Here is a 15,745-nt window from a genome sequence, read left to right as displayed (position 1 = left end):
TGACTACAAGCAGTTAATTGTCATGTCTTAGACGAAGACATGAAGGTGAAGAAGAAGCCAGCCTGTAAAGGGTGGAGGAAAAAGCATTCCAGGTGAAAAGAACAGTAAATGGAAAGACTTTAGAGCTTGGTGCTTCAAGCTAACTAGCAGGGGAGAGAGGTGTGGGATCTGGGGGCTCAGATTCCACAGGGCCTTCTGGTCTTGGGCAAAAGTTTGGGTTTGAATTCTCTACAGCAGAAAGCCTTTGATGGGTCTTAAGCCAGAAAAAGACACTCAACCTACTCTGCAGAGAACAACTTAAAGAGGCAAAAGTGGAATCCCAGAGGTCAGGGAGTAGCCCTAGAACAAGTGACGGTAGCTTTGACTACATCAGAAGCAGGGGAGGTGGCGAGCCGTGGACATATCTAGGTGCACTTGGAAAGTAATAGCCTCAGCACTGAGAACGAATTGTATATGGGTGGGCAGGGGAGAAGATGGGCAGAGAAATGAGAATGAAGGGGAGTTCTTGGGATTCTGGTCTCTACAGAATGCTGGGTAGTGCAGCTCACCAAGATGAGGAACCCTGAGCAAGGGCCAGGTAGGGAAGGGTCCCAAATCAAGAACTCAGTTTAACCATATAAAGCCCAAGACATCCAGTGGAACTGAGTACATAAGGTGTTGGAGAGAGAAATTGTTTATACAAGATTTTGAGCTGTGGTTCATTCGTAAAGTAGGGCTGGCTATCCATTAGCTTCACCTGGGACGGAGGCTCTCTAAAGAAACACCAATGTCCAGGCACATGCCTTAGATCAGGTAAACTTGAGCTCTGGGAGTGGGTGCCCAAGCATCATTATTTTTTAAAAGCCCCAAGGTGATTCTGACACACAGTGACAGTTGATATCCACCGGATTCAAGAAGCTGTCCCGAGGTGGAGACCTTATCTGTTTGCATGCAGCCCCACTATGGGGCTGAGAAGCCTCACCTTCGTGCCTTACCAAAGGAACAGTCTCTAGTTTGTGTCTATTTAAAAATTCCATCTCTGCTGCTTCAGTGGTTGGCTGAAGTCTATCTGTCAAAACAATGAACTGCTTGTAGTCTTGGGTGTTCTTGTATTACCTGCAGTTCCAGACCTTTTGTTCCAAGACTCTCTTGTTTATGGCAATGTCAGTCTCCTGATAAAGCCCCAGGGCTGTTTCCTCTCTTTCATACTTTGGGAGCCAGAATGTTTGCAATCTCTTTTGTGAACTTTCTTTCCAAAATGCTCACAGCATCTTCTGACACCTTGTACTCAAAGCAGGAGATACATTCAGACCTGGCCTATTCTTCAAGGTGCAGTTAAATCTCCATTCCCTTTATTATTATGGGGCACCCATCATGTGACTTGCTTTGTACCTGGCACTTGGGGAAACCATGATGCACATGAATGAGATGACCCGTCATCTAGGACAAAGTATCTCAACTTCAGAGCTATTGACATTTGAGGTCAGGTAATTTTTTTGTGGTAGGGGCTGTCCTTTGCATTATAGAATGTTCAGTGGCATCCTGGCCTCAACACTCAATACCTGTAGCATGTTGTCACTCCCCCCTACCCTATAGGTTTTGACAACCAAAAATATCTCCAGAATTGCCAAATATTCCCCTAGGTAACCAAATTGCTCCCAGTAAAGAACAATTGCTTGAGAGGGAAGAGTATATTAAATAAATAGTCACAGAGAATGCTGATAAAGAATATGAAAGGGTCATAAACAGGAGAGATGTAATTGAACAGAAACATATAAGCTCAACATGGGACTACCTGTTCTAGCCCAGAAAGTAGCCAGGATTATTTTCATCATAATGCGTTCTCTGGTTACTTTATTGTCCTTTGTCTTCTTTGATTTCCTACAGCAGCATTCACTGTTTGTGTACTATGCAGCCAGGCACAACACTAAGCATTTGGCATGCTCATTTCATTTTATTCTCATAACTATTCTACTGACTACAAGCAGTACATTGTCACATCTTATACAACTACCCTATAACCAACACTGGCACCACAAACAATTGAAGATTTCCTATATAAGTAAATTGCCTTCCTAACCAATAACATGTCATATTAGCCTTGCAAACTAGAACAAAAGCTGCGATGTCTATAGTGTCCACTTTTTCTTTATCTCTTAAGCAACAGCCTCCTAGTTCATCAGTTATCACAATCCTTTTTGTACTATTAATGTCTCTTCTTCAAGTCCTTCCTTCTGGGTCTCCAAATCACTCCCCAAATTTCTCTCTTCCACCAAATTTTTTCTTTTGATCTTCATGTTCCCTGGAGCTAATTCCCCATCTTCTCCTTCCCTTTTCCACCAAAATTCTCAAATTTTCAGAGTTGCTCACTAACATCATCTCCTTGCTGCCTTTGCACTGGGACTCCTTCCTGTACCCTTTCCTGAAAGAATTCTCTCTAATCGGTATCCCCAAGGCAGTGAAAGCGGAGCTATCAGCTCATCTCATTTACTCTCTCCTCCATACTGGATGTTGTTTGTAACTATTTTCCTTGGAACCCTACACCACCCAGGTCTCCCTTCCACCTCCTATCCTATAGGTATGAGTGGACCCCACCGCCCAGTGCCCTGTCCTAATCTCTGTCTACACTCGTCTCTCAGATATCTTCTTAGGTTTCAGAGCTTCATTTGTCCTACCTATGTGGAAGATTAATCTAATTTTATCTTCCATCTTGGGCTGTTTCTTGGATTTTAGCCTCATTTCTCCAATTTAATTTGGACACCACCACCTGAATACAACCTTGGCATGTCAAATTCAACATGTCTCAAACAAAAGATATTATATTTTTCGCAAAGTCAGCTCCTCTTCCTCAGTCTCGCAAGACCTATGGTTTCTCTTCATTGTAAAAATCACCCTCAGACCCTCAGAATCATTCTCTACGCTCCTTTGCCTATGCATTCATTCCTTGAGCCTGTTGTGGACACCATGTTTTTCACTGGGGCCATAGTGCCTCCCTGCATGGAGCTCATGGTCCATCTGGAAATCCAGGCAGTCAAAAGAAGAATCAGAAAGGGCATTGATGAGAGCCATGATAGGGAGAGTCCAATGTGCAGTGGGTCTCTCCTTTTCTTCTCTGCCTAGGTCCAATAAGACAGCAAGTCCTACAGGGCTTCCTTCATAAAGTCCCTCCAGTTGGCTGCTTGCTCTTCCAACTCATGGCCTCTACCCCAGTCTCCTACATGCTCTTGCCTCTTCTCACTTCTGCCCACTTCTCTGAACTCTCACACATTATACTGTCCTGCAATATACTGGCTTCTTGCCTACCTGCTCCTCTATACTGCAAGTCGATTCAATGTCATGAACGCATACTATTTGCCACTGTATTCCCAGTACCAGGCACAGAGTTGCTCAATAAGTGTTGGTGAAATAACGAATGAATGGATTCTAATCCCCTTTCCACACTGCTAATCAGAGTTCTTTTTTAAAACCCTCCTATGCCATTGTCTTCTTCTCTAGCTCTTCCGTAAACTTCATTCTTTAACAACATGCCAGGTAGGTTCTAAAGTAGTAATCTAGAGGTAGCCAGGTAACAAACCCCGGGCATGACTGGGAATATTTGGAAAACAGTGACAAGCTTCATGAGCACAGAGCACTTATGATTGCTCACTGGAGAAGTGCCACCCCTGCTAATGGAGGGAGATCAGGAAGTTCCTGGCTGTTCAGTCTTTAATGTTCTCTGGTGCTATGGGGTAAGGAGTTCTCTTTCTTAAGGAATGAAAGTCAGCTTTGCATAAGATTCTGTGTCTGAATGCGGAAGGTGCTTGGGTCAGCTGAGCAGGTCTGAAAAAGATGGCAGCCAATGCCCCTTTCCCTCAAGGGGAGCACACTTGCCATCTACCTTTCTGCACTGCTTATATTATCTCCTTGAGCTAAAAGACCTGCATTTGAATTCCAGCACTGCCAATTACTTATTTGTCACTTGGCCTTAGTTATGTAAACTCTTGAAAAACCTCAATTTCTTCATCGTTGAGTGGGGTTAATAATAAAAACCATTTCATCAGTATCTGGACCATGATCACTCTAGAATAGGGGTATTGAGTATACTGTGTACATTGGCTCCTCTTGTGTACACTTAAAGATTTTCATGATTTTTTTTTCCATATCACCTCACTGCAACATCTGACTCCCAGGTTCAAGCGATCCTCCTGGCTCAGCCTCCCCGAGTAGCTGGGATTACAGGTGCCCACCACCATGCCCATCTAATTTTTGTATTTTTGGTAGATATGGGGTTTTACCATGTTGCTCAGTCTAGTGTTGAACTCCCGGGCTCAAGCGATCTGCCTGTCTCAGCCTCCCAAAGTGCTGGGATTACAGGCGTGAGCCACCGTGCCTGGCCCATAATATTTTTTTAAATTATCTTATAAGGTGTTTGTGAGAATTAAATGAAATTAGGCATGGAAAGTGCTCCTTACAGTATCTGACACATAGGAAGCCTCTGATACAAGGTGGCTCTCAATAGCACAGTCACACCACTATCCTGGCCATGAGGGTTTTGTGGCACCGAGATCATCTTATCCATTCATTGGTTTGTTGTGTTATGTCTTCCTCCGCTAGAATTAAGCTTCATGAGGCAGGGCCTTATTCTGTTTTTGCTCCACACTGTATCTCGAGTGTGCATAGTAGGCAATTGGTACTGAAAACATGAGCTGTGAAAACAACCAGCTTCGGCCCCAGCCACGGCTCACATCAATCACACATCCTGCTCCCAGTCAGCACCCTTCGCTCCCCACCTAAGAGGTAATGCCCTGCCTCATAGAGAGATGGGGACTCAGGAGGAAATGCAACAGGTGAACAGTTTGCCTAGAGCAAAGGTCTTCACAATCCAGCACCTCCCAAAGACTCTCCGTAACAGAAGAAACAAAAAGACAGCTCAGGGTAAATTAACAGGACTGAGAAGAATCAGGAGAGAAAACACAAGAGGCTAGAGTGGTCCCAGCAGAAGCTCTCAAAGAGGTCAGAGCTTAAAAGGGCATGAACCAAAGTTAGACAGCACAGAGCCAAGGGTGTCAACACTGGAGAAGCATCTGTCAGTGAAAACTGGGATTAAGCTGAGACCTGCAAAGCAAGTCTGCTACAAAAAGAGGGCTTGCTAGCCAAGAAACAGTCAGAGTGCAAAAGAACAAAGGAGCAGGGCACTATTGTATGAGGCTGATGAGGCACATTAATGAATGGCCCAGAAGGCAGAACTCTTATCGCCTATATTCCTTTTGTGTCCTTTGCCAAGGGGATTACTGAACTAGAAAAGATAGAAAATAGGTAAAAATCATTATATTTTATAAAGCAGCTACTATGTATCAGGCAGCAATATATATTCACAATCTTGCTTAATACTTAGAAGAGATATCAATCATGATTCCACTTTATATGTGAGAAAAATTAACCTCATAGAGGTGAAGCAGCTTTCTCATGAGTGCAGAACTAGTGAGTAGTCTAATATCTTCATTTAGATACTGTATATCTTAAGAGGGAAGCTTAAGATGGATGGGGGGCTCACTGGGGGTAAACAGCCCAGTGCTGACCCCATTTAAGTTCACAGTCAAACCTCCCTGGACCATTTTCATACCAGCTGCAGTTTGCAGTTTAGACACAGCATCCGCTATTCAGAGAGAGTTGATTTTCTTTTCTTTTTTCTCTCTTTTTTTTTTGGACAGAGTTTTACTCTGTCACCCAAGCTGGAGTGCAGTGGTGTGATCTCAGCTCACTGCAACCTCTGCCTCTCATGTTCAAGCGATTTTCCTGTCTCAGCCTCCTGAGTAGGGTAGCCGGGATTACAGGTGCACACCACCATGCCCTAATAATTTTTGCATTTTTGGTAGAGATTGGGTTTCGCCCTGTTGGCCAGGCTGGTCTCGAACTCCTGACCTCAGGTGATCTGCCCACCCTGGCCTCCCAAAGTGCTGAGATTACAAGCGTGAGCCACCATGCCCAGTCAGAAGTGTTGGTTTTCTGAACCTAGTGTGACAGGGGAACACTTCTTCCCCACTTCCTATGCTGTCTGCAATATGGAGGGATAGCTTTCAGTGTGACGTTCCTGGCCCCTCTGGCTCCTCTACCCTCCTCCCCCCAGGGAGGTAGAGCAAAGTATCTGATTGGTGAGTTTGGCAGAAAGAATTGGACATGAACATTTTGCCTGGTGCAAAGGTCTTTTCTCTCTCTAGCAGGAGAACCAAATGACAACTCGGAGGAAATGATCAGGACTGAGAAGGAGAGGAGAAAATCCAAGAGGCCAGACCCTCACGTGGACCCTATTGTCTCTTCCTTCCAACCTCCCAGCCTATAAACACCTGTGCTAAGCCCAGCTGCCCAGCCCAGGCCCCATCTGTGGGTGAGGCCTGAGACTTTTCGACCTTGCCTTGGCTGAGCACCGTTATTACCACATGCCTAAGACCCGTGCTCCAATGCATCTATCAGGAATAAAGCTGATGTCTTAAGCCCCCTGTCTCATTTCTCCATTGGGTCAGAATTCAGGGGAAATTCTGTTTAGGGACTGACCCCACCAAACAAAGCAACAGCATCTGGTGAAGAACCCTGCATTTGTTCTGATTTAATTTCACCTCATTTAGTTCCACTTGGGTTTGTATTGCTCATACCAAGATGGCATGTGATATTAACTCTGAGTCAACAGCTCAGAGGAATGTCAAGAAAGAAACTGGAAATGGTTCAGAGGAGGCTAAATAGAATGATGAACATTCTGGAAACTAGGCCATGGGAGGAATGGTAAAAGGAATGAGAAGATTTAGTTCAAAGAAGATTTGATTCTGATATGATGCAGTCCACATGTTTCAAGGGCAATCATGCAAAATAATACTTTAATTAGATTATGTGACTTCCCAGAGCAGAGTTAACTTCAAGGGAAGAATATTTCGCTCATTATAAGGAAGATATTTACAACCATTAGCATTGTATAAAAATGAAATAACTTCCACCAATAGGGGGTCAACTCCCTGTCACTGGGATTATTCAAAACCCCAATGGATGAAATGCGATGATCCTGAAAATGGTGTTCAGGTGTTGGGAAATGGTTGGGTCTGAAATAAAGTTTATCTATATGATTTTTATAAACCCTAAAGTGGCTGAATGAGCTGTTCTTGGCTCCTCACCCCTTTCCCCCCAATATCACAAGTGACCTGAAACAAGGAGGGCAGGCCAGAGGAGACCCCTTGCATGTGGCCAGATCCTGCCTGGGGAGCCCCAGTCCCCACATCGCACTTGCTAATGGGAGGGAACATGGAAGCCTCAAAGCTCTATGTGCTCCACTAGGGAAAAGCTTGGCCCAAGACGAGCTTCTTTCTCCCCTCATCCTTCCTTGAAGGAGTCTGTGATAGCCTGAGTAAGAAGACAGAGGCCCTGAGAGCAAAGTAACCCACAGAAATGATGTCAAGAGACGCAATTGCATGAGCAAGAGAAAAGTTTCTTCTCTGCCTGCTCCTCTCTGCAGGAACCAGAGCAGAAGTTGAAAGCTAACATTTGGCCCCAAGAATGTGTTCTGTTTGATCTATGAGATTGTTTAAAATATAAGAAAGAGACCAGATGCAGTGGCTTATACCTGTAATCCCAGCACTTTGGGAGGCCGAGGCAGGTGGATTAGCTGAGGTCAGGAGTTCGAGACCAGCCTGGCCAACATGGTGAAAGCCCATCTCTACTAAAAATACAAAATTAGCTGAGCATGGTGATGGGTGCCTATAATCCCAGCTACTTGGGAGGCTGAGGCAGGAGAATTGCTTGAACCCAGGAGAAGGAGGTTGCAGTGAGCCGAGATCGTGCCATTGCACTCCAGCCTGGGTAACAAGACCAAAACTCCTTCTCAAAAAATAATAAACAAATAAAATAAAATATAAGAAAGAAATCATTGCCAACTTGTTTTAAATGGGAGATTTCACACACAAAGATCCACAATTTTCTATTTCCCCTTAAATACCACAAAAATGGCAAAGTGGCAATAATTGACTGGAAGTAGGAAGCAGCTGCCTTCTCTAGTCACGAGGTATGTGCTCCAGTTTGCATGGAACTTACCACCCTCCACCAAGTTTTAGACACTGAGGCCAAGTGCAATAGTTCTGGCTCACGCCTGTCATCCCAGCACTGTGGGAGGCTGGGCGTGGTGGCTCACGCCTGTCATCCCAGCACTGTGGGAGGCTGGGCGTGGTGGCTCATGCCTGTAATCCCAGCACTTTGGGAGGCTGAGGCGGGAAGATCACTTGAGGTCAGGGGTTCAAGCCCAGCCTGGTCAAAATGGCATAACCCCATCTCTACTAAAAAATACAAAAATTAGCTAGGCATGGTTGTGGGCCCCTGTAATCCCAGCTACTCGGGAGGCTGAGGCAAGGAGAATTGCTTGAACCTGGAAGGCAGAGATTGCAGTGAACCAAGATCGCACCACTGCACTCCAGCCTGGGTGACAGAGCGAGACTCTGTGCATAAAAAAAATTAAAAAAAAAAAAAAAAAGAAAAGAAAGGGAAAAGGATCACAAGAGGAGATGATAAAATTTTTTTAAAACATGCCAAATTTAAAGTTTCAGGCTAAAATTCTGGAAATATGAGTCAGGAGCTCATAAGAATGTCAGGTATACAAAACCACAATTTGCCAATCCTCTCACAGAGGAGATAATTGATACCACAGGAGCAGGTATGACTTTGCTGCTGGGTAGAGAATGCAGCCATATAAGAAGGTGGAGTAAAGACAGAGTCAGAGATTACCTTGGAGGAAGTGTAGGAAGAACCCGGAAGAGTCAAAGGACAAAGAAGCATGGAAATGCAGTTCCTGCAAGGCTAACAAGGCCATGAAAAGAAAGAAAATATGGTCAGCAGTGCTGGTGCAGAAGTCAAGCTCTGGTGATTAGAAGGACACCAGTGACACTTAGAGAGCAGTTTCAGCAGCCTGGTGGAAGCCAGTGGATGTTCTATTTGTGCCACATCCTGGGTAAGCAGGAGCACGCTTAGAACCAAATCAGCACAAAGCCTTGTCCAGGGCAAGCCAACAATTAAGTCACTACAGAACAATGGCGCTTCCAACAGCTCAGCCATGTCACTCTGCCCTTTTTATGCAAATGACCCCAGCAAAAAGAACAGCAAAGGTAAGTACCTAAGTGAGTGGGCAGATTGGGACAATCCTATTGTATCCAACTAACGACCATGAAAAGGAGAGGACGTTTCACCCACATGGTTGGTTCACTCGCTGTGCATTCGCTCATTAACATCGTGTTAGGCCTAACATGCTGAGAGACTGAGAAGAGGTACATGGTCATAAAAAGAGACCTGGTTCCTGCCTTCAAGCCGCTTGCAGTATAGTTGGCATGGATTTCCATGCAGTCAGAATACTCCCCAATCAAAACACTCCATCTATAATGCCTGATACAATCATTGTTCAAACTTTCACAAAATTACTCGGGTTATCAATACCTTTTTAATGCTTCCCTGTAGTAGGTAAAGGTAAAACTTAAACCGCATGATAAGTGGGGACATGTGTTCATGTAAAAATCGTCTGGTAGACTGAATTATAGACTCACTAAGGGCCATCCTTTCAACATCCACCATCACTTTGTTGCTCATGCTTCTCCAGCATCTATCTACAAATCTAACCAAGTTCTATTTCATTATTTCCAATTTCCAGTGACACTTCACTTGAACTACCCTTCACTGCTCTCCGACTCAGTTCTGAAGTCAAGCTTAGCACATGGCATCTCTCAAATCATCACCCTCTGCAAACATTCCTAGCCCTGTGTATGGTACTCTTATTTCATCGTCCCTCATAAGCATCTTCTACACCCAATCAATTGCCAAGCTCTGTATTAGGCAGAGTCATGGGCACATAACAGACGTTCAATATTTACTTGTTGATTGAATGGACACGTTTTATATCCTGGGTAACCTTTGTGGTCTAATACCAACTATGGATCTAACACTTCTAATGACAGTGGTTAAGAGGACGGCTTTTGGTGAGAGATGGATCTGATCTGGGTTTAGTCCAATCTTGGCTACTTAGTAGCTCAGTGACTTTGGACGCATTTCCTTGTTTACAAATGTAAATTATTAGGGTTGTGAGAATCAAATATAAAATGCATGTAAAGGTTAGAGCACAGAGATGTTATTTCTCTTAGTCTCTTAGTCCACTGTCAATGTTTATCCATCTTAATAATCTGACGTGAAATCCAAAGGAGTCCCAACCCCAAGATGATACCCATGGTATTCAACTTGAGAACCTTATTTGGACTGTTCAGTAATTGCAAGAAGGGATGATCACTCACGTGAGACACTTTCTTGTGAGCATAAAATATTTTCACTGAAAACAGATCTTACTTCTCCTCCTGGATCCGTTCTCCAATATATCCAGTTTTGAAATTTTCAATTAAAAATTATCTAATGCAGCAAGCTTTATTGAGTGCTAGCTGTATTTGTTGTAGCTACTTAACCAGTTAGGCTGGAATACCTTCTCACTTTCCCCCTAGAAAACTAATTTTAGATTCTTAACGAGGTCCCTCTTTTTTTGTCAAGCTTTCCCCAGCTCCACACACAAGACCTGTGTCTGCCTGGGATCCGCTTTGGGAATGAACCTGGAGGTTTCTTATGTGCCCCATCACACAGCCACAGTTGGGTGTGGCCATGTCTTCCCCAGTGGTCCATGAAGCCCTGAGGTGTCTGCTCTGTACACAGTAGATGCTGAATCAGTACTCAATATTTGAGATGACTGGAGGGGGCAGGATGAAAGGCCAGAGGATAGAAACTTAAAGTTACCTGTGCATCTCCTGCCAAGCTTAGAGGGTAGGCTGAGAAGGACAACGCGTAACCTCAGAAGAGGGGGAAGGAACTCCAGTGAATGTGTGTCCAAGATGAAGGAAAAGTAGGAATTTTGATCCCATCACTTGACAGTAATTTCATGGTCTTAAAATTTTCTTCCCCCTTTGCTTCTGGAAAATGCATGGCACATACTGAGCCCGCAATGAATATTTATTGAGTGAATACATGAATGCTTCTTCTCTCTGTTTGTCAACGTTTTCTTTTGTTCTTTTTGTTCCTTCATGTTCTTCCTAACTACTCAAGCTTTCCCCTCACCACCCCAATACAGTCATTCTCTCCCTCTCTCTCTCCCTCTCTCTCTCTCTCTCTCTCATCTGCTAACTCCATCTATAGTAGTATAACATATGCAGGGGTGTGTGTGTGTTTGTGCGTGTGTGTGTGTGTGTGTGTATTATTTTCCATTTACAGAGGAGAAAACAGAGTCCCAAAATCCAAAACCGAGCACCAAAGTTTACACAGCTGTCCACACAGCTAGTAATAAAGATGCAGCAAATAAGATCCTATTCCCCCAGAACCCTCCCACTGTTGTGTGCATCAATCCATGGTGCACTTTGACTCCCAGCAGCCAGCACCTGCGATTCTTTCCCCAAAGGACCAGAACCCACTTTGCCAGCCAGTGTCCACATGGTGCCAGAAGTGCATGGAATTAAGTCTCCCCTCCTGCCCACAACCAAGGGGGAACAGGGGTGACTGCCCTTAACTAATGATTGACTGGTGTGAAGGCATAAAGACTACAACTCTCTAGTCTCCAATTGGCACCGCTCTGATGAGTGATCCACACCACCCCACGTCCGCCCAGGGTGATCAAGCCCAAGTGATCTTCAGAGGACTTCTCAATGTCGCACCCTTACCTGGCTTCTTCCTTTTCCCTGCTCATCTTCTCTGGGAACCCTCCTAATAAATCTTTCCCACAAATCCTCACAGAAAGCACTGCCTCTGGGGACCTAGCCTAAGGCAAGGTAGATGCAGGATTCAAACCCAAGCCTGTGTGTCTTCAAAGTTTTTCCCACTACGTTGTGGTTGAGATGTTATTACAATCGTGTTGGTCTGCTCTTTGTTCATTTTACAGTTATACATTTAAAATGCATCATACAACCCTGTCTCTACTAAAAATACAAAAATTAGCCCAACGTGGTAGCACGTGCCTGTAATCCCAGCTACTTGAGAGGCTGAGGCAGGAGAATCACTTGAACCCAGGAGGCAGAGGTTGCAGTGAGCTGAGATCATGCCACTGCACTCCAGCCTGGGCAACAGATTGAGACCCCATCTCAAAAAATAAAATAAAATAAAATAAAATAAAATAAAATGCATCACACATACATTTTAAAAATTTGAATGGCCGCTGTGGTTTCAGGTATCTTGAAGACAAATATGTATTCAAACACTCTATGCTTGCTTACTTTTTCTTACTATAATTATATTGTCTCTGAGGCAACAGGCTTTTGAACATCTTAGCAAAATGAAATAAAGGGCTCAAAGGGGAGAAAAAAGTTATTTTTTTAAACTTGTCTTTGTAATTGCCTCTCACCTGGGTCCAAAATTAAATACAAACTAAAAGGAGCTTTAGCTGTTTTGTGTTCTCTTTTAAGTATTTTTATTGTATGAGTAATGTAATCACACCAGAGATATTTGAAATCCAGGGGAGAAAATAACACGCAAATACTCTAATCCAACCATTAACCAACTATTTCCTTTATAAACTATTTCCTTTCATTTACAAACTATTTCCAGTAAACTAATCCAACCATATACAAACTATTTCTTCCAGCTGTTATCACAGCTTTTTGCCCAGCCCAGGAATCTATGCATTTGACGTGGCTGTAGACTTGTTCCAACCCTGGGGTTTCCTGTGTGTTTTCCTTTGGCCCAAACAGTTTTCCATGTAACACAGTCATTGTGGCTGTCATTTTTAATGGTTGCACATTGTTATACCCAGAGGATGTACCATATATTATCACCCTTTTTGTTGCTTTTGATATTTAATATTAATCTTAAATAATAAGATTGTGTTGAATGTGCCATTTTGGTTTTGCTTCTACTTTTTTCATATTTCAGATTATGTCTTTAAAATAAATTTCCAAGACTTGAATTATCAGATAAAGAAACCATATGTATGGTTTTGATGTACACTGCCACATTTTTCTTCGGTCCTGCCCCACCAAAATGCATGCTAATCTATGTTATCATAAGCCAATCTGGAACAAAGGTTATTCCAAACTCAGCATGGCTTCTTCATTCTTTAAAGAGTTCTGGTCTAACAAAATGAATTCATTTTAAATTTCTCAATTTCATACAAAGGCCTTGAAGCCTTGTCTGGAATGATATGAGCACATAGCATTCCTCATAAAAGTGACAGAGAACTTGAAAATAACAAAGAACGTGAAAGTGACCTTTCAGTCATCCTTAAATATATGTAGTGCTCATCTTAATTCTAAGCTTTCTTCATTGCCATAAGCATTTCATGCAGGGATTAGTCGTTGAGCTTGAGTTGCCTAATTGATTCAATCATCCTCACTCAACACTAAACGCAGGGCATCTTTCAGTGGCTGACGGGGGCTCACTGAGTTGGGTGCATATTTTGTGAGCATTAATTAACACCTGCATCTTGAAATGCAGAGGATAAAGAATGTTGACAAAATAAACAAGCAAGAAGGGAGTCCCATTTTCTCAGCTACCCTGTGGTTTGCCTGAGCTCATCCTAAGGTTTCATAACAGAACAGGACACAGAACAGGAAAATTGAGACTCTCTTACAAATTTCACCGATAAGCCATTTGAGAATTCTAATAAAAAAGTGGAAAATCCAGCCAGACTCCCAGATACATGATTCCAGGTGATATCAGACATTCTTGCAGATAAACATCCCATTGACTGAATTTTCTCCCTCTAAACTTTCAAAAATTAATTTAAAGAAGCTTGTTTTCTGTGGCTTGTCTAACCCCAACAAGCACCAATTTGCATTTTGTTTCAAGAAAGCATTTTACTTTAACCCAAAAACAAAGTCTGTTTCTCTGCAAATTGTCAAGCCCCAGATTTTCTCCCAACCACATCCCCTTGCCATTCTTGCCTTCACCCTGAGGATCATGGTCAGAGGGGTGATGATCTCCCCCAAATGATTCCACAGCTGATTTTTTTTTTTATTTGGCAGGGCTTTCTGGGTTAGGATAACGCTGGATAATCCTAATTACAGCCCTATCCAAGCTTAAACTCCATAACCAAACAAAAATTTTACAACTCAAAGAAATTTAATTTGGCCTCACACTTGCAGTGGGGAAACACACACACACACACACAAACAAGGGAAAAACTGGCAGCTCAGCTAACAGGCAACTGAATGTTGGACACGATGCCAAGTTGGTCCAATTAAGAAACATTAGAGGTCTAATGAGGAACAGTTCAGACAGGACACAAGGTTCTTGACAGCAGCCAAGCAAACTGCAAAGTCTCCAGCCCAGGTAAGTGAATCCCTTCAATATTTCAAAACAGCAAGGGACAAGTAGAACTTGGCTTGTAAGCATTCTTGCACACCTAGGGAAGAAGAGTCCAGGTGGAGAACCTGGCCAAACATTGATGTCAGAACAAAAGTCCATTTAAGCCTAAAAAACAATCTATGGGACATTCCTAGGTACAATAGAACACATGAAATATTGCCATTTTGCCTATTAATATTTATTCCTGGGAAATTAACAAAATCATTGTCTGGGTGCACTTCATCCTCTCCTTCCCTCCCACTACCAGCCCCTTCAAATGCACCTCCTGGAAAAAACGGAATGAAAACAGTGTCATGAAAAATACTTGGGTGAGGGCTTTCATTTACTCCATGCCAAGTATTTTATTTTTAAGCCAGATTTGACAAAGTCCTGCTAAGGCAAAGCAAGTTTCAGATCATACCCTCAGTGAAAATTGTAGCACCGTCTGCTTACCTGTCACCAGGACTGCCTTCTGATCCACAGGTAACAATTCTTGGCCAGATAAGTAAGTATACATGAGGAAACATGACACCGAGAAGAGGACCAAGCCCCAAAAAGGGGACAGGATGAGCAGGCAGACTGCACAGAGGCCTGCCAGGCAGACCATCCAGCTCCACAGCTGCCCCGAGCTCTTCTTGTATTTGCAAAATACTGTCCCACATAGTACTGTGGGGACAGCCAGGCAGATCCATGCTGTGTCCGAGAAGAAAGTGCTCATTCTCAGTGACTTGCTGCACCTTCAAGTGCTCAGGGCCAGTGAGCCTAGCAGGCAAAGGCTGGCTGGAGGCAGCCTGAGTTCTGTGAACAGAGAGTCAAGAAGGGAGGGGAGAAAGCAGCCCCAGCCCCTTTCGACTGAGCATAGATTAAGCATAATCATATTCCCAGTGGCTAATTTAAACCAGTGTACGCGTCAACATAAATACCAACGCACTTCCTATTTGACCGCTCTCCCCCCTCCCCACCCCCTGCATACACAACACATGCACATACTCACCCACAAACACACACCTTCTATTTTTTTTAATGACAGTCCACCTCTGGAGCGATGACTAATTGGATAATAATTGACAGAATTTGAACTGCACGGAGAATAACAGGAAGATCCTCTAGCTCACAGGAAAATACTGTCTTCTTCAAGAGCCTGCAGTGTGTCTGGGTGCTAAGTCCTTTTTCTGACTCGGGAGTGAGTGAGAGTGTGTGTGTGTGTGCGTGCGTGTGTGTGCATGCATGCATATAAATATAGGCAATCGATGAAGTTTGGAAAATAGATTCTGGAAGGGAAGGCACCTCTGATCTGGTCCATAGCTTCAGGACTCCTACAAATCCCAACTGAGGCAGGCTGAAGGGTTGGATGGAGAGGGATATGAAAGTAGAGGAAGATATTCCTTGGTAGAGGAAAGTGCTTTGGTCTTGCCTGAGTGGAAACATGCCAGGGAGAGATAATAATGACAATTAACTAATAGCG

The 15,745-nt window shown here is 43.6% G+C and overlaps 1 protein-coding gene and 1 long non-coding RNA gene across 2 annotated transcripts in view; one reads left to right on the top strand and one right to left on the bottom strand.

The window, feature by feature from the left end:
- The window catches only part of LOC134729370 (uncharacterized), a 97,722-nt gene extending 90,358 nt beyond the window's left edge, over positions 1 to 7,364 (top strand). The window contains exon 3 of the long non-coding RNA XR_010110379.1: positions 6,177 to 7,364. This is a non-coding gene — a long non-coding RNA (uncharacterized LOC134729370). The remainder of the gene's footprint in view (positions 1 to 6,176) is intronic.
- HSD17B2 (hydroxysteroid 17-beta dehydrogenase 2) overlaps positions 1 to 15,168 on the bottom strand; it is a 62,900-nt gene extending 47,732 nt beyond the window's left edge. The window contains exon 1 of the mRNA XM_003820883.5: positions 14,734 to 15,168. Within this exon, the coding sequence (XP_003820931.1) occupies positions 14,734 to 14,998 (265 nt within the window). The 5' untranslated portion in view covers positions 14,999 to 15,168. The remainder of the gene's footprint in view (positions 1 to 14,733) is intronic.
- Between the last annotated feature and the right edge of the window lie 577 nt (positions 15,169 to 15,745).

This window comes from Pan paniscus, chromosome 18, assembly GCF_029289425.2.
Source record: "Pan paniscus chromosome 18, NHGRI_mPanPan1-v2.0_pri, whole genome shotgun sequence".
In the NCBI taxonomy this organism is placed as follows: Eukaryota; Metazoa; Chordata; class Mammalia; order Primates; family Hominidae; genus Pan; species Pan paniscus.
This window is presented reverse-complemented; position numbering and strand designations above follow the sequence as displayed.